The 16374-nt window shown below is 41.9% G+C and overlaps 1 protein-coding gene across 3 annotated transcripts in view; it reads right to left on the bottom strand.

The window, feature by feature from the left end:
* Positions 1 to 16374, bottom strand: part of HMCN1 (hemicentin 1) — a 924522-nt gene that overhangs the window by 679601 nt on the left and 228547 nt on the right. For all 3 annotated transcript variants that reach the window (XM_073642974.1, XM_073642975.1, XM_073642976.1), the window contains exons 11-12: positions 14473 to 14748; positions 14057 to 14198 (exon numbers count right to left, since the gene is read on the bottom strand). In XM_073642974.1, the coding sequence (XP_073499075.1) occupies positions 14057 to 14198; positions 14473 to 14748 (418 nt within the window). The remainder of the gene's footprint in view (positions 1 to 14056; positions 14199 to 14472; positions 14749 to 16374) is intronic.

Raw genomic sequence — 16374 nt, 5'->3', positions numbered from 1 at the left:
CCCGTTCATCTAGAGACTCTCGCCTGCTCACCTGGGAGCTCACGTCTATCTTCAGCCGCCACAGGTCGTACCAACCCTATACCTAGAGACTGCCCCGGTCACTTGCCGTGACCTCCAGCCCGTTCACTCAGAGACTGTCCCGTTCACTCAGAGACTGTCCCGTTCACCTGCTGAGACTTCCAGCCCGTCTTCCCTGGTCGCCACCCGCTCCCTTACAAGGACCGCCCCCTTGTATAGTAGCTCAGAGGTTCCGCCTCCCAGACCCGTTACAACGATGTCATCTAGGTAGGCCGCTGCATACTTTTTGTGGGGTGCTAAGATCCGGTCCATGGCTCTCTGGAAGGTGGCCGGAGCTCCCTGCAACCCAAACGGCATCCTGACGTATTGATAACATCCGTCTGGCGTCGAGAAGGCTCTCTTCTCCTTGGCCTCTTTGGACAGGGGAATTTTCCAATATCCTTTGGTGAGGTCCAGAGTGGTGATGTACCGAGCGGGTTCTAGCCTTTCGATAAGCCCATCTACCCTAGGCATTGGGTAGGCGTCAAACTTCGAGACCTCGTTCAGCTTCCTATAGTCGTTGCAAAACCGCCATTCCCCATCTGGTTTCGGCACTAAGACTATAGGACTGGACCATCCACTTTTGGACTCCCAGGTTAAGCATCCGCCTTACTTCTTTTGAGATCACCTCTCTGTGGGCTTCGGGGATCCGGTATGGTTTTAGGTTGACGCGAACATGAGGCTCTGTGAGAACCTCATGCTCTATGACCTGAGTGAGTCCTGGCAACTCCGAAAACAGGTCTTTATTTCGCTGTAGCAACTCTTTGCACTGTTGCTTTTGGGCACGTGACAATGACTCTGCCACCTTGACCTCTTTCACATCGGCCTCAGCCTCAGCCACTAAACAGGGAGCTTCCACGGGCTCTCTATCTTGCCATGGCTTAATCAAGTTAACATGATAAATGTGGTAGGGCTTCCTCTTCCCTGGTTGGTGGATTTTATAGTTGACTTCCCCCACTTTCTCTACCACCTCATAGGGGCCCTGCCACTTGGCCATGAACTTGCTCTCCACTGTGGGCACTAGAACAAGCACTCGATCTTCTGGGTTGAACGATCTCACCCTGGCCGACCTATTATACACCCTGGACTGTGCCTCTTGTGCCTTGAGGAAGTGCTCCCTCACAATGGGCATCACGTGGGCAATCCTAACTTGCATCTGGGCAACGTGCTCCACCACGCTCCTATAGGGAGTGGTCTCAGCTTCCCAGGACTCTTTCGCCACTTCCAGGAGTCCTCGAGGATGTCATCCATAGAGTAGTTCAAATGGGGAGAAACCTGTGGAAGCTTGGGGAACTTCCCTGATGGCGAACAACAGATAGTGAAGCAGACAGTCCCAGTCTCCTTTTCCACTGCTTTCCTCAACATTGCTTTCAAGGTTTTGTTAAACCTCTCGACCAGTCCATCCGTCTGGGGATGGTACACGGAGGTTCTCAGTTTTGCAATCTGCAATGTCTTGTACAATTCCCTCATGACCTTCGACATAAATGGAGTTCCTTGGTCTGTTAGGATCTCCTTAGGCAACCCTGTTCTTGAAAACTTGTGGACTAACTCCCGGGCTATACACCTGGTGGAGGAGTTTCGTAGTGGTACGGCCTCCGGATTCCATGTAGCATAATCTAATACCACCAGGATATACTGATGCCCTCGGGCGGACTTGACCAAAGGCCCCACTAGATCCATTGCTATGCGTTTGAATGGAACCTCGATGACTGGTGGGGGCACAAGGGGACTGCGGAAGTGGGCCACTAGAGAGGTTATCTGGCATGTGGGGCAGGAACGACAATAACTCTTTATTTCTCTATAGCAACCTGGCCAGTAGAATCTTTGGAGGATACATTCTTGAGTCTTGTCTGCACCCAGGTGACCACCCAACACATGAGAATGAGCCATGTCTAACACCCTGCGTCTATAGGGCCCTGGCACCAGCAACTGTTCTATTATCTCACCCCTTGGCTTGGTTACTCTGTACAGCAAATCCCCATTCACAGGAAAATGAGGGAACCGAGTGTCAGCCCCCGGTTCCTGAGGCACCCCATTTAACACAGTAGCATTTTCAAAGGCCCCTTTCAGAGTTAAATCCCTGAGTTGGGCAGTTCCAAAGTTTCCCTTGGACACCTCCAGCTCAGGGATATTGGCCTCAGGGGATGCTACTTCATCCTCAACGCCCACCAGCACACACATGGGAAACTCATCTACTATGTTCTGCGGGTAAGTTTCCTTAGCTGCGATCTGGCTGTCGTCCGAGCAACCAGGTGTCCCCCCTTTCCCCCACATTTCCCAGAATAATGCAAAGTCACGTCCAATTATTATGGGATGCAATAGGTCCTTAACCACCGCCACTTCATGAGATGTGGTGCCACAGGCCGTGTTTACATCCACCTAGGCCACAGGATAGTTCTTAGCGTCCCCATGGATACACCGGACACCCACCACCTTCCCAGGAACCAGCCGATGAGGGAGTGTGGCCCTTATCAGGGTCATCAAACTTCTTGAGTCCAATAGTCCAGAGACTTGAACCCCGTTTACTGACACTGAGCATGCCTGAGGGCCCTCACCATGTTGTGGAACCACGCTGCAGGCGGGGTAGGCAAAATAAGAGCAACGCCGGCCCATGTTGTAGTCCATTGGCTCAGAGTTTATGGGACATTGGGTGGCAATATGGCCAGGGGTATGACATCTCCAACACACTATATTATGGGGGTGGGACCTTGGGCAGCAACTCAGACCCCTCCCGAACTCTAGGACACCCTCCAGGTGTGGCGCTAGCTCTCTTCTTTTGGGTGTCCACCACCTTTTGGGAACCCCAGTATTGAGAGGCTATGACCCTTTGTTTTCCCAACAGACTCTCAACTGCCTGGTATCTTTCCACCAACCCCACCAAGTTCTCGGCATTATGGGGATCTCCCTGGGCAACCCAGGATTTCACCGACTTCGGGAGAGAGTGTATAAACCTGTCTATTACGACCTTCTCCACCATCTGTGCTGGGGAGGAAGATTCAGGTTGCAACCACTTTTGGACCAGGTGTAGGAGGTCGAACATCTGGGATCGGGGAGGTTTGTCACTGCAATAGACCCAGTGATGCACCCGTTGCGCCCTGACAGTCAAAGTCACTCCTAAGCGCGCCAAAATCTCAGTTTTCAACTTAGCGTACTCTTTCGCGTCCTGCAAGGCCAAGTCATAATAGGCCTTCTGCGGCTCGCTGTCAAATATGGCGCCAGTACCTCCGCCCACTGCTCTGGAGGCATTTTTTCCCACTCTGCCACCCTCTCAAAGACCGTCAGGAACGCCTCAAAGTCATCACCCGGGGTCATCTTTTGTAATGCTCTTCTTACCGTCTTCCTGACGTGTGAGTCATCACCTGGATCTGAGGATGTGGCGGTCATCCTGCCACGGATCTGCTCTGCCAAGATCTCCATTTGTCTTAGCTGCTGTTGGATCTGCTGAATCAGAAGTTTATTTGTTTCCTGCTGCTGCTCCCGTTGCTGCTGCTGTATGTTCTGCTGGTTCTGCTGGCTCTGCAGGTACTGCTGCTGGGACTGCGCCTGCTGAGCCTGCTGTTGCTGGTGCTGCGCTTGTTGCGCCTGCTGTGCCTGAAACAGATGTTTAAGCAGGTCCTCCATTTTTTCCGACGACACTTTTTGGCTTATGGCCGACTTCACCCAGGACATATACGTCTTCTTGTAGCAGTCACACTGCCGCTTGGGATCTGTGCCCGTGCTTCTAGCACCAATTGTAGAGATTTGTGCTCACTGAGCCGCGTTGGTGGTAGGCACGGGTTCACACAGTGATGCAGTCCACGGGTTCAAAGAAACTGGTGGTTTATTTAGTGTCCATACACCAGTTTAGAAACAAAAGTAACAGCCTTTTCCTGGCACAAAAAGGAATAACAGAACAAAGCTCAAAATAACAAGTCCATTCAGCACGGCTTCAGCCGTTTAAACAAGGTGCTTTACTCTGCCTCCTGCAGAGTCTAAGAAGCACCTGCAAGGTCTGCTCACCTTTCCCAACAAACACAGACAAACAGAGACAGGTGCAGCTGTCTTAAATTAGCCTTCCAAGACCTGGACTGGAGGTAAGTGAGCAGATGTTCCCCCCCAGCTCTTTCAGCTGCTCATAAAACCCATCAAATTCCTCTCAGCACTATGTGTGCTGGAGCCTGCTTCTCCGGGTCTTACATCACCGAAGCTTGGCACTTCGGGGACACATACCTTCCGTCCACGACCTGTCCGGCAGCCACCTTACAATACGTATATATATATATATATATATATATATATATATATATATATATATATATATATATATATATATATATATACAGTTGAAACCAGAAGTTTACATACACTATATAAAAAGACACTAATGCATGTTTTTCTCAATATCTGACATGAAATCAGAATAAACCTTTCCCGTTTTAGGTCAATTAGGATTACCATAATTTTTAATATTTGCCAAATGCCAGAATAATGAGAGAGAGAATGTTTTAAGGCATTTTTATTACTTACTACAAAGTCAAACGTTTACATGCACTAAGATTGCTATGCTTTTAAACAATTCTGGACTGCCCATATGATGATGTTTCATTTGTTTGGAAGCTTCTCATAGGTTTTTTGGCAACATCTGAGTTAATTAGAGACGCACCTGTGGATGTATTTTAATGCACATCTGAAACACGCTGCTTCTTTGTGTAACATCATGGGAAAGTCTAAAGAAATCAGCCAAGATATCAGGAAGAGAATTGTGGACTTGCACAAGTCTGGCTCATCCTTGGGTACAATTTCAAGATACCTGAAGGTGCCTCGTTCATCTGTACAAACAATTATACGCAAGTAAAAACAAGATGGGAATGTCCAGCCATCATACGGCTCAGGAAGGAGACGGGTTCTGTGTCCCTGAGATGAACGTGCTTTGATCCGACATGTGCATATCAACCCAAGGACAAAAGCAAAAGACCTTGTGAAGATGATGGCAGAAGCTGGTAAGATTGTGTCAATAACCAGAGTGAAACGTGTACTGTATCAACATGGCCTGAAAGGCCACTCTGCCAGGAAGAAGCCATTACTCCAAAAGAAACATAAAAAAGCCAGATTGATGTTTACAAATGCACACAGGAACAAAGACCTTAATTTTTGGAGACATGTCCTGTGGTCTGATGAAACTAAAATTTAACTCTTTGGGCATAATGACCATAGTTAAGTTTGGAGGAAAAAGGGAAAAGCTTGAAAGCTTAAAAACACCATCTCAACTGTGAAACATGGGGGTGGCAGCATAATGTTGTGCAGTTGTTTTGCAGCAGGAGGGACTGGTGCACTTCACAAAATAGATGGCATCATGAGAAAAAGAAGATTATGTGGCAATACTGAAGCAATATCTCAAGACATCAGGCTGGAAGTTAAAGCTTGGGCAGAAATGGGTCTTCCAAATGGACAATGACCTGAAGCATACTGCCAAAATGGTAACACAGTGGCTTAAGGATAACAAAGTCAATGTTTTGGAGTGGCCATCACAAAGCTCTGATCTCAATCCTATTGAAAATTTATGGGCAAAGCTGAAAAGGCAGGTGTGAGCAAGGCAACCTACAAACCTGGATCAGTTACACCAGTTTTGTCAAGAGGAATGGGCCCAAATTCCGACCAACTATTGTGAAAAGCTTGTGGAAGGATATCCCAAACGTTTGACCCAAGTCATTCAGTTTAAGGGCAATGGTACCAAATACTAATGAAATGTATGTAAACGTTTGACTTTGTAGTAAGTAATAAAAATGCCTTAAAACTTTCTCTCTCTCTCATTATTCTGGCATTTGTCAAATATTAAAAATTATGGTAATCCTAATTGACCTAAAACGGGAAAGGTTTATTCTGATTTCATGTCAGAAATTGAGAAAAACATGCATATGTGTCTTTCTATATAGTGTATGTAAACTTCTGGTTTCAACTATATATATACTGTATATATATATATATATATATATATATATATATATATACACACGTGGTCAAAATTGTGGGTACCCCTCGTTTAATGAAAGAAAAACCCACAATGGTAACAGAAATAACTTTAATCTGACAAAAGTGATAATAAATTAAAAATCTTTGAAAATGAACAAATGAAAGTCAGACATTGCTTTTCAACCCTGCTTCCACAAATTTTTTTTAAAAATTAAACCCATGAAATAGGCCTGGACAGAAATGATGGTACTCTTACCTTAATATTTTGTTGAACAACCTTTTGAGGCAATCACTGCAATCAAACGATTCCTGTAACTGTCAATGAGACTTCTGCACCTCTCGACAGGTATTTTGGCCCACTCCTCATGAGCAAACTGCTCCAGTTGTCTCATGTTTGAAGGTTGCCTTTTCCAGACGGCATGTTTCAACTCTTTCCAAAGATGCTCAATAGGATTTAGGTCAGGGCTCATAGAAGGCCACTTCAGAATATGTCCAATGTTTTCCTTTTTGACATTCTTGGGTGTTTTTAGCTGTGTGTTTTGGGTCATTATCCTGTTGCAAGACCCATGACCTGCGACTGAGACCAAGCTTTCTGACACTGGGCAGCACATTTCTCTCTAGAATCCCTTGATAGTCTTGAAATTTCATTGTACCCTGCACAGATTCAAGACACCCTGTGCCAGATGCAGCAAAGCAGCCCCAGAACATAACAGAGCCTCCTCCATGTTTCACAGTAGGGACAGTGTTCTTTTCTTGATATGCTTCATTTTCCATCTGTGAACATAGAGCTGATGTGCCTTGCCAAAAACCTCCAATTTTGTCTCATCTGTCCATAGGACATTTTCCCAGAAGTTTTGTGGCTTGACAACATGCAGTTTGACAAATTCCAGTCTGGCTTTTTTATGATTTTTTTCAACAATGGTGTTCTCCTTGGTCGTCTCCCATGAAGTCCACTTTGGATCAAACAACGACGGATGGTGCGATCTGACACTGATGTTCCTTGAGCTTGAAGTTCACCTTTAATCTCTTTAGAAGTTATCTTGGGTTTTTGTTACCATTCGTATTATCCGTCTCTTTGATTTGTCATCAATTTTCCTCCTGCGGCCACGTCCAGGGAGGTTGGCTACAGTCACATGGATCTTAAATTTCTGAATAATATGTGCAACTGTAGTCACAAAATCATCAAGCTGCTTGGAGATGGTCTTATAACCTTTACCTTTAACATACCTGTCTATAATGTTCTTTCTAATCTCCTGAGACAACTCTTTCCTTTGCTTCCTCTGGTCCATGTTGATTGTAGTACACACCATGTCACCAAACAGCACAGTGAGTATCTGTAGCCTTATATACAGGCCCACTGACTTATTACAAGATTGTAGACACATGTCCCTTTTTTCACATTATTTTCAGGGGTACCATCATTTCTGTCCAGGCCTATTTCAGGAGTTTATTTTTTTTTTAAATTCTGTGGAAGCAGGGTTGAAAAGCAATGTCTAACTTTCATTTGTTCATTTTCGTAGATTTTTAATTTATTATTACTTTTGTCCCATTCAAGTTATTTCTGTGACCATTGTGGGTTTTTCTTTCATTAAATGAAGGGTACCAACAAGTTTGACCACGTAAATAGAGTATCACTGTGGTCTAATGGGTAATCTAGATTCCCATATAGGGTAATAAGTAATCCATGCCACAAGTATACATACTGGAGATTGCATAAAATACGCAAATATAACCAAAATATAGCATATAGTTTTTCAGGTATCAATATTAAATACAATGCAATTCAATTGTCTATAAGGTATAAGTTGCACTGCCAGTAGTGGTATCCAATAGGAGATATAGTCATGTGGGGGCTGGAAAGTCCAGCCAAATGTTGTCCTGATGATTTTGAACAGAGGTTAAACATGCAGGTAGAAAGATATACAGGATTCAACATACACCACACATACAACAATACTCATCTGGCAACCTGGGTGCAGTGGGGACACGTACCCCAACGCACATTTCGCGTCTGCTTCTTCGGGGAATATTCCAGTGCAGAGACTTCCGATCATGCACTGGTAGCCTCTCTGAAGCCAGCACGGTTACACCCAATTTCAGAAGATCATTGAGGAGAGGGGAAGAAGCTGCGCGCATGTGCAAGGTAAGTATAGTGCTAGCGATGCCGCCGGCGCTTGTAAGTTATGTTATCATGCCCACAGGGGCGTGATAACATGCTAAGTGGACCGACTAGTCTTGGGACACTACCGCCCCGTCAACTAGTCAAAGCCCTCATTTACATATCATAAACAGACATTAGAAATACTTATTCTAAAGATCTGATTATACGTGTAATCATGTAACACAGGGACTGTTAGGTAGGGTGTTTTTAAATATGCAGACCCAACTGCTGGTGGTTCTGGTGGCACAGAGGACCTGACAGGTTCCCTTTAATATCAGGCTATATTCAGCAAAATTTACGCCGTCCTGCTCCTGCCACAACCAGATCTTTTAAACGAGGTGCAAATGGGACTCAGTCTTGGCTAAAATCCAGAAAGTTTGATGATAGGTAGGGACTCCTAAATCTGTATATATCTGGCTGAATTATTTTCTGCATTTTTAGTTTACATACAGAAACAGAATCACGGGGTGCCTACTGAAGAAAACATACTTTGGAAAGTAAGGACCACTCTACCCATCACCCTAGGCTCCTTATGTTAAAAAAAAGTATATGTGAACATACATTATTTTCCAGATGGTGCAAAATTGTAATGAAGTACTGGATTGCTGTGATGGATAATATCTGTATTGTATATATATAATATTGTATTCATCAGCCAACAATTATCCATAGATTCCCATGTTTAAAAGAATATAATAAAATCTAATGTAATAAGTTGTATAAACATACTCATGCATGTATGGATATACAGTACAGACCAAAAGTTTGGACACACCTTCTCATTTAAAGATTTTTCTGTATTTTCATGACTATGAAAATTGCACATTCACACTGAAGGCATCAAAACTATGAATTAACACATGTGGAATTATATACTTAACAAAAAAGTGTGAAACAACTGAAAATATGTCTTATATTCTAGGTTCTTCAAAGTAGCCATCTTTTGCTTTGATGACTGCTTTGCACACTCTTGGCATTCTCTTGATGAGCTTCAAGAGGTAGTCACCGGAAATGGTCTTCCAACAATCTTGAAGGCGTTCCCAGAGATGCTTAGAATTTGTTGGCCCTTTTGCCTTCACTCTGCGGTCCAGCTCACCCCAAACCATTTCGATTGGGTTCAGGTCTGGTGACTGTGGAGGCCAGGTCATCTGGCGTAGCACCCCATCACTCTCCTCCTTGGTCAAATAGCCCTTACACAGCCTGGAGGTGTGTTTGGGGTCATTGTCCTGTTGAAAAATAAATGATGGTCCAACTAAGCGCAAACCGGATGGAATAGCATGCCGCTGCAAGATGCTGTGGTAGCCATGCTGGTTCAGTATGCCTTCAATTTTGAATAAATCCCCAACAGTGTCACCAGCAAAGCATCCCCACACCATCACACCTCCTCCTCCATGCTTCACGGTGGGAACCAGGCATGTAGAGTCCATCCGTTCACCTTTTCTGCGTCACACAAAGACATGGTGTTTGGAACCAAAGATCTCAAATTTGGACTCATCAGACCAAAGCACAGATTTCCACTGGTCTAATGTCCATTCCTTGTGTTCTTTAGCCCAAACAATTCTCTTCTGCTTGTTGCCTGTCCTTAGCAGTGGTTTCCTAGCAGCTATTTTACCATGAAGGTCTGCTACACAAAGTCTCCTCTTAACAGTTGTTGAAGAAATGTGTCTGCTGCTAGAACTCTGTGTGGCATTGACCTGGTCTCTAATCTGAGCTACTGTTAACCTGAGATTTCTGAGGCTGTTGACTCTGATAAACTTAACCTCAGAAGCAGAGGTGACTCTTGGTCTTCCTTTCCTGGGGTGGTCCTCATGTGAGCCAGTTTCTTTGTAGCGCTTGATGGTTTTTGCAACTGCACTTGGGGACACTTTCAAAGTTTTCACAATTTTTCGGACTGACTGACCTTCATTTCTTAAAGTAATGATGGCCACTCGTTTTTCTTTACTTAGCTGCTTTTTTCTTGCCATAATACAAGTTCTAACAGTCTATTCAGTAGGACTATCAGCTGTGTATCCACCTGACTTCTGCACAACACAACTGATGGTCCCAACCCCATTTATAAGGCAAGAAATCCCACTTATTAAACCTGACAGGGCACACCTGTGAAGTGAAAACCATTTCCGGTGACTACCTCTTGAAGCTCATGAAGAGAATGCCAAGAGTGTGCAAAGCAGTCATCAACGCAAAAGGTGGCTACTTTGAAGAACCTAGAATATAAGACATATTTTCAGTTGTTTCACACTTTTTTGTTAAGTATATAATTCCACATGTGTTAATTCATAGTTTTGATGCCTTCAGTGTGAATGTACAATTTTCATAGTCATGAAAATACAGAAAAATCTTTAAATGAGAAGGTGTGTCCAAACTTTTGGTCTGTACTGTATATATATATATATATATGTATATATATATATATATATACATATATATATATATATATATATATACACACACACCTATATATATATACAGTATATACAAGGGTTGAAATAAGTATTGAGCAAGTCATCAATTTTCTACGAAAATATATTTCTAAAGGTGCTATTGACATTGCAAATAAATTGATCATTAGATGTCCATGAATTAAGTTGTATAATAATGAGAAATGACACAGGAAAAAAGTATTAAAAACAAGAAGAAAGAGAGGTGTAAAAAGCCATGGAAAGTCATGACACCAGTTGAAATCTATCAGAAATTAGAAAGCAATCCTAGAAAGCAATTTGTCATAGTGAAAAATAATATCAGCTGGTGCAACTGATGGCTCATTATCAAGGTGCCAAACAGAAGCCCACAGAAGCATCTCATGATGGGTAAAATCAGTCAGCTGTCTCAAGACCTTCACAACCTAATTGTTGTATAACATACTGATGGCATTGATTCAAAAGAATTTATAAATTACTGAAGGTTCCAGTGAACACTGTTGGGGCCATAATGTGAACGTGGAAAGAACGAAATTTCACCATAAATAGGCCACAACCAGGTGAACGCTGCAAGATTTCAGACCGATGAGTGGAAAGAATTATCAGAAGAGTGGTCAAAGAGCCAAGGACTACCAGAGGAGAGCTAGAGAAAGACCTGAAAAAAGCAGGAACAATTATTTCAAAGAAAACAATAAGTAATGCACTCAACCTCCATGGCCTGTATGCACACTCACCAAGCAAGACTTTATTGCTGAACAAAAAGCATGTTCAAGCGCGTTTAGAGTTTGCTCAACAACATTTAGACAAGCCTGTGAAATGCTGTGAGGATAAAGTCTGGACAGATGAGACCAAAATTTAACTCTTTGGATACCATAATACACACCATGTTTGAAGGTCAAAAGCCACTGCATATCACCCCAAAAACTCCATACCAGCAGTGAAGTTTGGAGGTGGGAACCTCATGGTGTGGGGGTGTTTTTCAGCATACAACACTGACAAACTTCATATAATTGAACAAAGGATGAATAGACAAATTTACAGAGACATTCTTGATAAAAATCTGCTGCCATCTACCAGGATGATAAAGATGAAATAAGGGTGGATATTTCAGCAAGACAATGACCCCAAACACACATCCAAGAAAACTCTCAATTCGTTTCAGAGAAAGAAAATAAAGCTGCTGGAATGGCCCACCAATCACCTGACCTGAATACAATAGAAAATTTATGGAAGGAACTAAAGCTGAGCTCATAGAAGGAGCCCACAGAAACTTCAGGATGTGAAGAGTGATTGTGTGAAAGAATGGGCAAAAATCACACCTGAGCAATGCATGCGACTAGTTTCTCCATACAGGAGGCGTCTTGAAGCTGTCATCACCAAGAAAGGTTTTTGTACAAAGTATTAATTAAATTTCAGTAAGCATGTTCAATACTTTTTCCCTGGGTCATTTATCATTATATTACACATAACTAAATTTTTGGACTTCTATGGTTTGATTTTTTTGCCTGTGCAGATTGGATGGGTTGTTACCGACATCTGATGTCAATAGCATCTTTAGATATATATTTACTTAGAAAATTGATGACGTGTTCAATACTTATTTCACAAGCTGTATATCTAATTTATACATTTTTATTGGATGATGTAAGATTGTATTGAATTGTCATCATTACAAACAGTCACAACAAACTTAAAACAATTGAAGAAACTTTAATGGAGTTGGTCATAAGTTTATTTTTACAAATGTGTTGGGGGTACGATTTTATGGCAATCACTAGTGGCTCTTCTTAGATCAGCCTTCCTCACAGACTTTCCTATTCATAGAATGTATCTGAAGGAGTGACATGGCTATATGTCGGACTTTTCAATCAGTCTCCTCCAACTGAAAGACAGTTCTCAATAGGAGGAGGCTGATGGACAGATCTGATCGCTTAGCCATGCCGCTTTATCAGCTATCATTTTGAGAATAGCGGTGCTGGCCAGTCTATGAGGTAGGCGGCTCTAACAATCTAGGGGCATTTCACAAAGCAGGAGAAGAACCTGTCAAACACATATATTAGTAAGTGCTACAAAGTCATGTCTCCAACACATTTGTTAAATTAAAGTGGACAACCGTTTAAAGAAGCACTCTCTTCTATATTTTTTTTTTCATTAAATGCGTGTATATGTGTATGTAATTTAGTGTGAGTGTATTAACCACTAGCAAATAGCTAATTAACTGTCACTATATCATAAGTCGTAACCGTGGTTATCTAAGGTCCTGCAATGTCTGCACATGAGGAAAGAGACATAGTGAATCAGAAAAACTATACTACATTTCTAACTGGAGATATTTGCTAATATTATTATTATTATTATTACATCTACTACATATTGGGATAGGATCTTGGAGATGGGAATACCCCTTTAATATACTTGCCTACCTCTGTCTTCTCCAGGACCCAGTGCCATTCCACTCCTTTTCTCAGTGACATCACCGCATTTCAGATTATCCGGCTCACTTTATACATGAGCAGTAAGTCTCTACTACAATGAAAGCCTATGAAGCCTCATTCTGACGTTCTATATACTGGGTCACGTAGAGCGCAGTGTAACTCCAAACGACTGCAGAGGCATGATGTCACTGAGAAGAAGAGCAGACACCAGAAAGAGTCGCGATAGGTGAGTATATTAATACACTCACACTTCACTACATGCACAAATAATCATGGCCAAAAGTGTTGGCACCCTTGAAATTGTTCCAGAAAATGAAGTATTTCTCCCAGAAAATTATTGCAATTACACATGTTTTGTTATATATATGTTTATTTCCTTTGTGTGTATTGGAGCAACGAGAAAAAAGACAGGAAGAAAGGCAAAATAGACATAATTTCACCCAAAACCCCAAAAATGAGAAGGACAAAATTGTTGGCACCCTCAACTTAATATTTGGTTCTACACCCTTTGCCCTTTGGAATAAATAACTGCAATCAATTGCTTCCTATAACCATCAACAAGCTTCTTACACCTCTCAACTGGAATTTTGGACCACTCATCTTTTGCAAACTGCTCCAGGTCTCACATATTTGAAGGCACCTTCTCCCAACAGCAATTTTAAGATCTCTCCACAGATGAGAACAGAGAGAGATTGACCCTTAGCCCTTACTACCACCATTTTACAGCACCAAAGTTTGGGTCCCCATTGATTTCTATGGGGTTCAGGTTTGGGTAGAGTTATGGTACCTAAACCGAACTTTGGACAAACGTTCATTCGAACCCGAACATTCACGGGTCTGCACATCCCTAGTGCCAACACTTTCGGCCATGACTGTAGATAGATGGATAGATAGATAGATAAATAAATAAATAGATAGATAGATAGATAGATAGATAGATAGACAGACAGATCACTTCTTATGTGGCTTAAACAATTACTGCATATCTCTATGGAAATAGCTCTAAAAATGATAGTCTTCATAAAGCACAATCGTACCTTGTAGAAAATCTGACAAAGATGTCGTTGTGAGTCCAGACTAACTGTGGGGCAGGATATCCTGTTACAAAGCATTTTAATTTAATACCAGATCCTTTGGTAAACGTTACATTTTTGGGATCAACAACAACTTTAGGTGGTTCTATGAAGAAAACAATGAGAGAACTGTGAAATGAATGATTTCATATAAATGCTGTTGAGGTGAACCTAAAGAGCTTGTCTGGGATTACAAAAAGGGTCTGTTTGTGGTTTGTGCCTGGGACTGCAGCTCAGCCCATTTAGCTTGGTGGTACAGGTGTGGCAGCTGTGGACATTGTTACTTTGCAGCACTCAGGTCCTGAGTTTAAATCTAAAAAATGACAATAACTGCAGTAAGTTCTTCTCATGTTTGGGTGTATGTGTGTGAACACAAGTACCTTGTACAATAAGATATGATGTAACTGTAGTAGTTCCACCTTCATTGGATGCAGAACAGACATATTCTCCAGCATCACTGATGTTTGCACTCATTATCTTAAGATGGTTGTTGCTTAACACTTGAATCCTGGGAGCATTGACCAGTCTTAGATCATGATCTTTTCTCCACCACGTTAAATTATAATGAACTGTACTAATGACATCACAAGATAATATAGCCTCTGCTCCAATGATGACTGTAATGTTACTTGATGATTTCATTACAGGAGGGGGTTCTACAAAGCACACAAATGCACAAAAAGCAGAAAATTGTAATTCATACATCCATAGCCGTACAGTTACATGTAGTTACATAGGTAATATGAGAGAAAAAAGACACATGTCCATCAGGTTCAACCGAGGGAACCGAAAGGATAAAGGGAAGGGTTTTAGGTACATCCATAATGCATGAGGAAAGGAGTACCAGAACAATAATAATTTGTGAATGCCACTGAATCGTAAAATAGAATATAGGCACAAAAGAGAAAGTGAAAAATAAAATAAAAAAAAAAATAACAAAAAAACTAATTAGTGTCAGCCAATAATAGGGGCAGTCAAAATGTATGCTCCAAAAATGGTCCCCTCATCATGACTAATGACCAGCATATTATGCAAAAGAAAGCATGATTCATCAGACCAGACCACCTTCTATTCTGCCATTATCAAGTTCAAATGCTTGCATGCCCATGGTAAGTCCTTTGAGTACAACCCCTGGTAAAAATTATGGAATCACCGGGCTCGGAGGATGTTCATTCCGTTATTTAATGTTGTTGAAAAAAAGCAGATCACAGACATGGCACAAAACTAAAGTCATGTCAAATGGCAACTTTATGGCTTTAAGAAACAGTAAAAGAAATCAAGAAAAAAATGTGGTACTCAGTAAGGGTAATTTTTTTCAGACCAAGCAGAGGAAAAAAATTATGGAATCACTCAATTCTGTGGAAAAAATTATGTAATCATGAAAAACAAACACTCAAAAGAACACTCCAATACATCACTAGTATTTTGTTGCACCACCTCTGGCTTTAATAACAGTTTGTAGTCTTTGAGGCATGGACTTAATGAGTGACAAACAGTACTCTTTATCAATCTGGCTCCAACTTTCTCTGTTTGCTGTTGCCAGATCAGCTTTGCAGGTTGGAGCCTTGTCATGGACCATTTTCTTCAACTTCCACCAGAGATTTTCAATTGGATTGAGATTCGGACTATTTGCAAGCCATGACATTGACCTTATGTGTCTTCTTTCAAGGAATGTTTTCACCATTTTTGCTCTATGGCAGGATGCATTATCATCTTGAATAATGATGGCATCATCCCCGAACATCCTTTCAATTGATGGGATAAGAAAACTGTCCAAAATATCAATGTAAACTTGGGCATTTATTGAAGATGTAATGACAGCCATCTCCCCAGTGCCTTTACCTGACATGCAGCCCCATATCATCAATGACTTTGGAAATTTGCATGTTCTCTTCATGCAGTCATCTTTATAAATCTCATTGGAACGGCACCAAACAAAAGTTCCAGCATCATCACTTTGCCCAATGCAGATTCGCGATTCATCACTGAATATGACTTTCATCCAGTCATACACAGTCCACGAATGCTTTTCCTTAGCCCATTGTAACCTTGTTTTTTTCTATTTAGGTGTTAATGACGACTTTTGTTTAGCTTTTCTGTACAATATGTAAATCCCATTCCCTTTAGGCAGTTTCTTAAGGTTCGGTCACAGACATTGACGCCAGTTACCTCCAATTCGTTCCTCATTTGTTTTGTTGTGCATTTCCTGTTTTGGAGACATATTGCTTTAAATTTCCGGTCTTGATGCTTTGATGTCTTCCTTGGTCTACCAGTAAGTTTGT

Source organism: Phyllobates terribilis, unplaced genomic scaffold (genome assembly GCF_046119375.1).
Source record: "Phyllobates terribilis strain yellow unplaced genomic scaffold, ASM4611937v1 Scaffold_8__6_contigs__length_399053987, whole genome shotgun sequence".
NCBI lineage: Eukaryota > Metazoa > Chordata > Amphibia > Anura > Dendrobatidae > Phyllobates > Phyllobates terribilis.
Note: the sequence above shows the minus strand (reverse complement) of the source record. Positions and strands in the feature narration are given on the sequence as shown.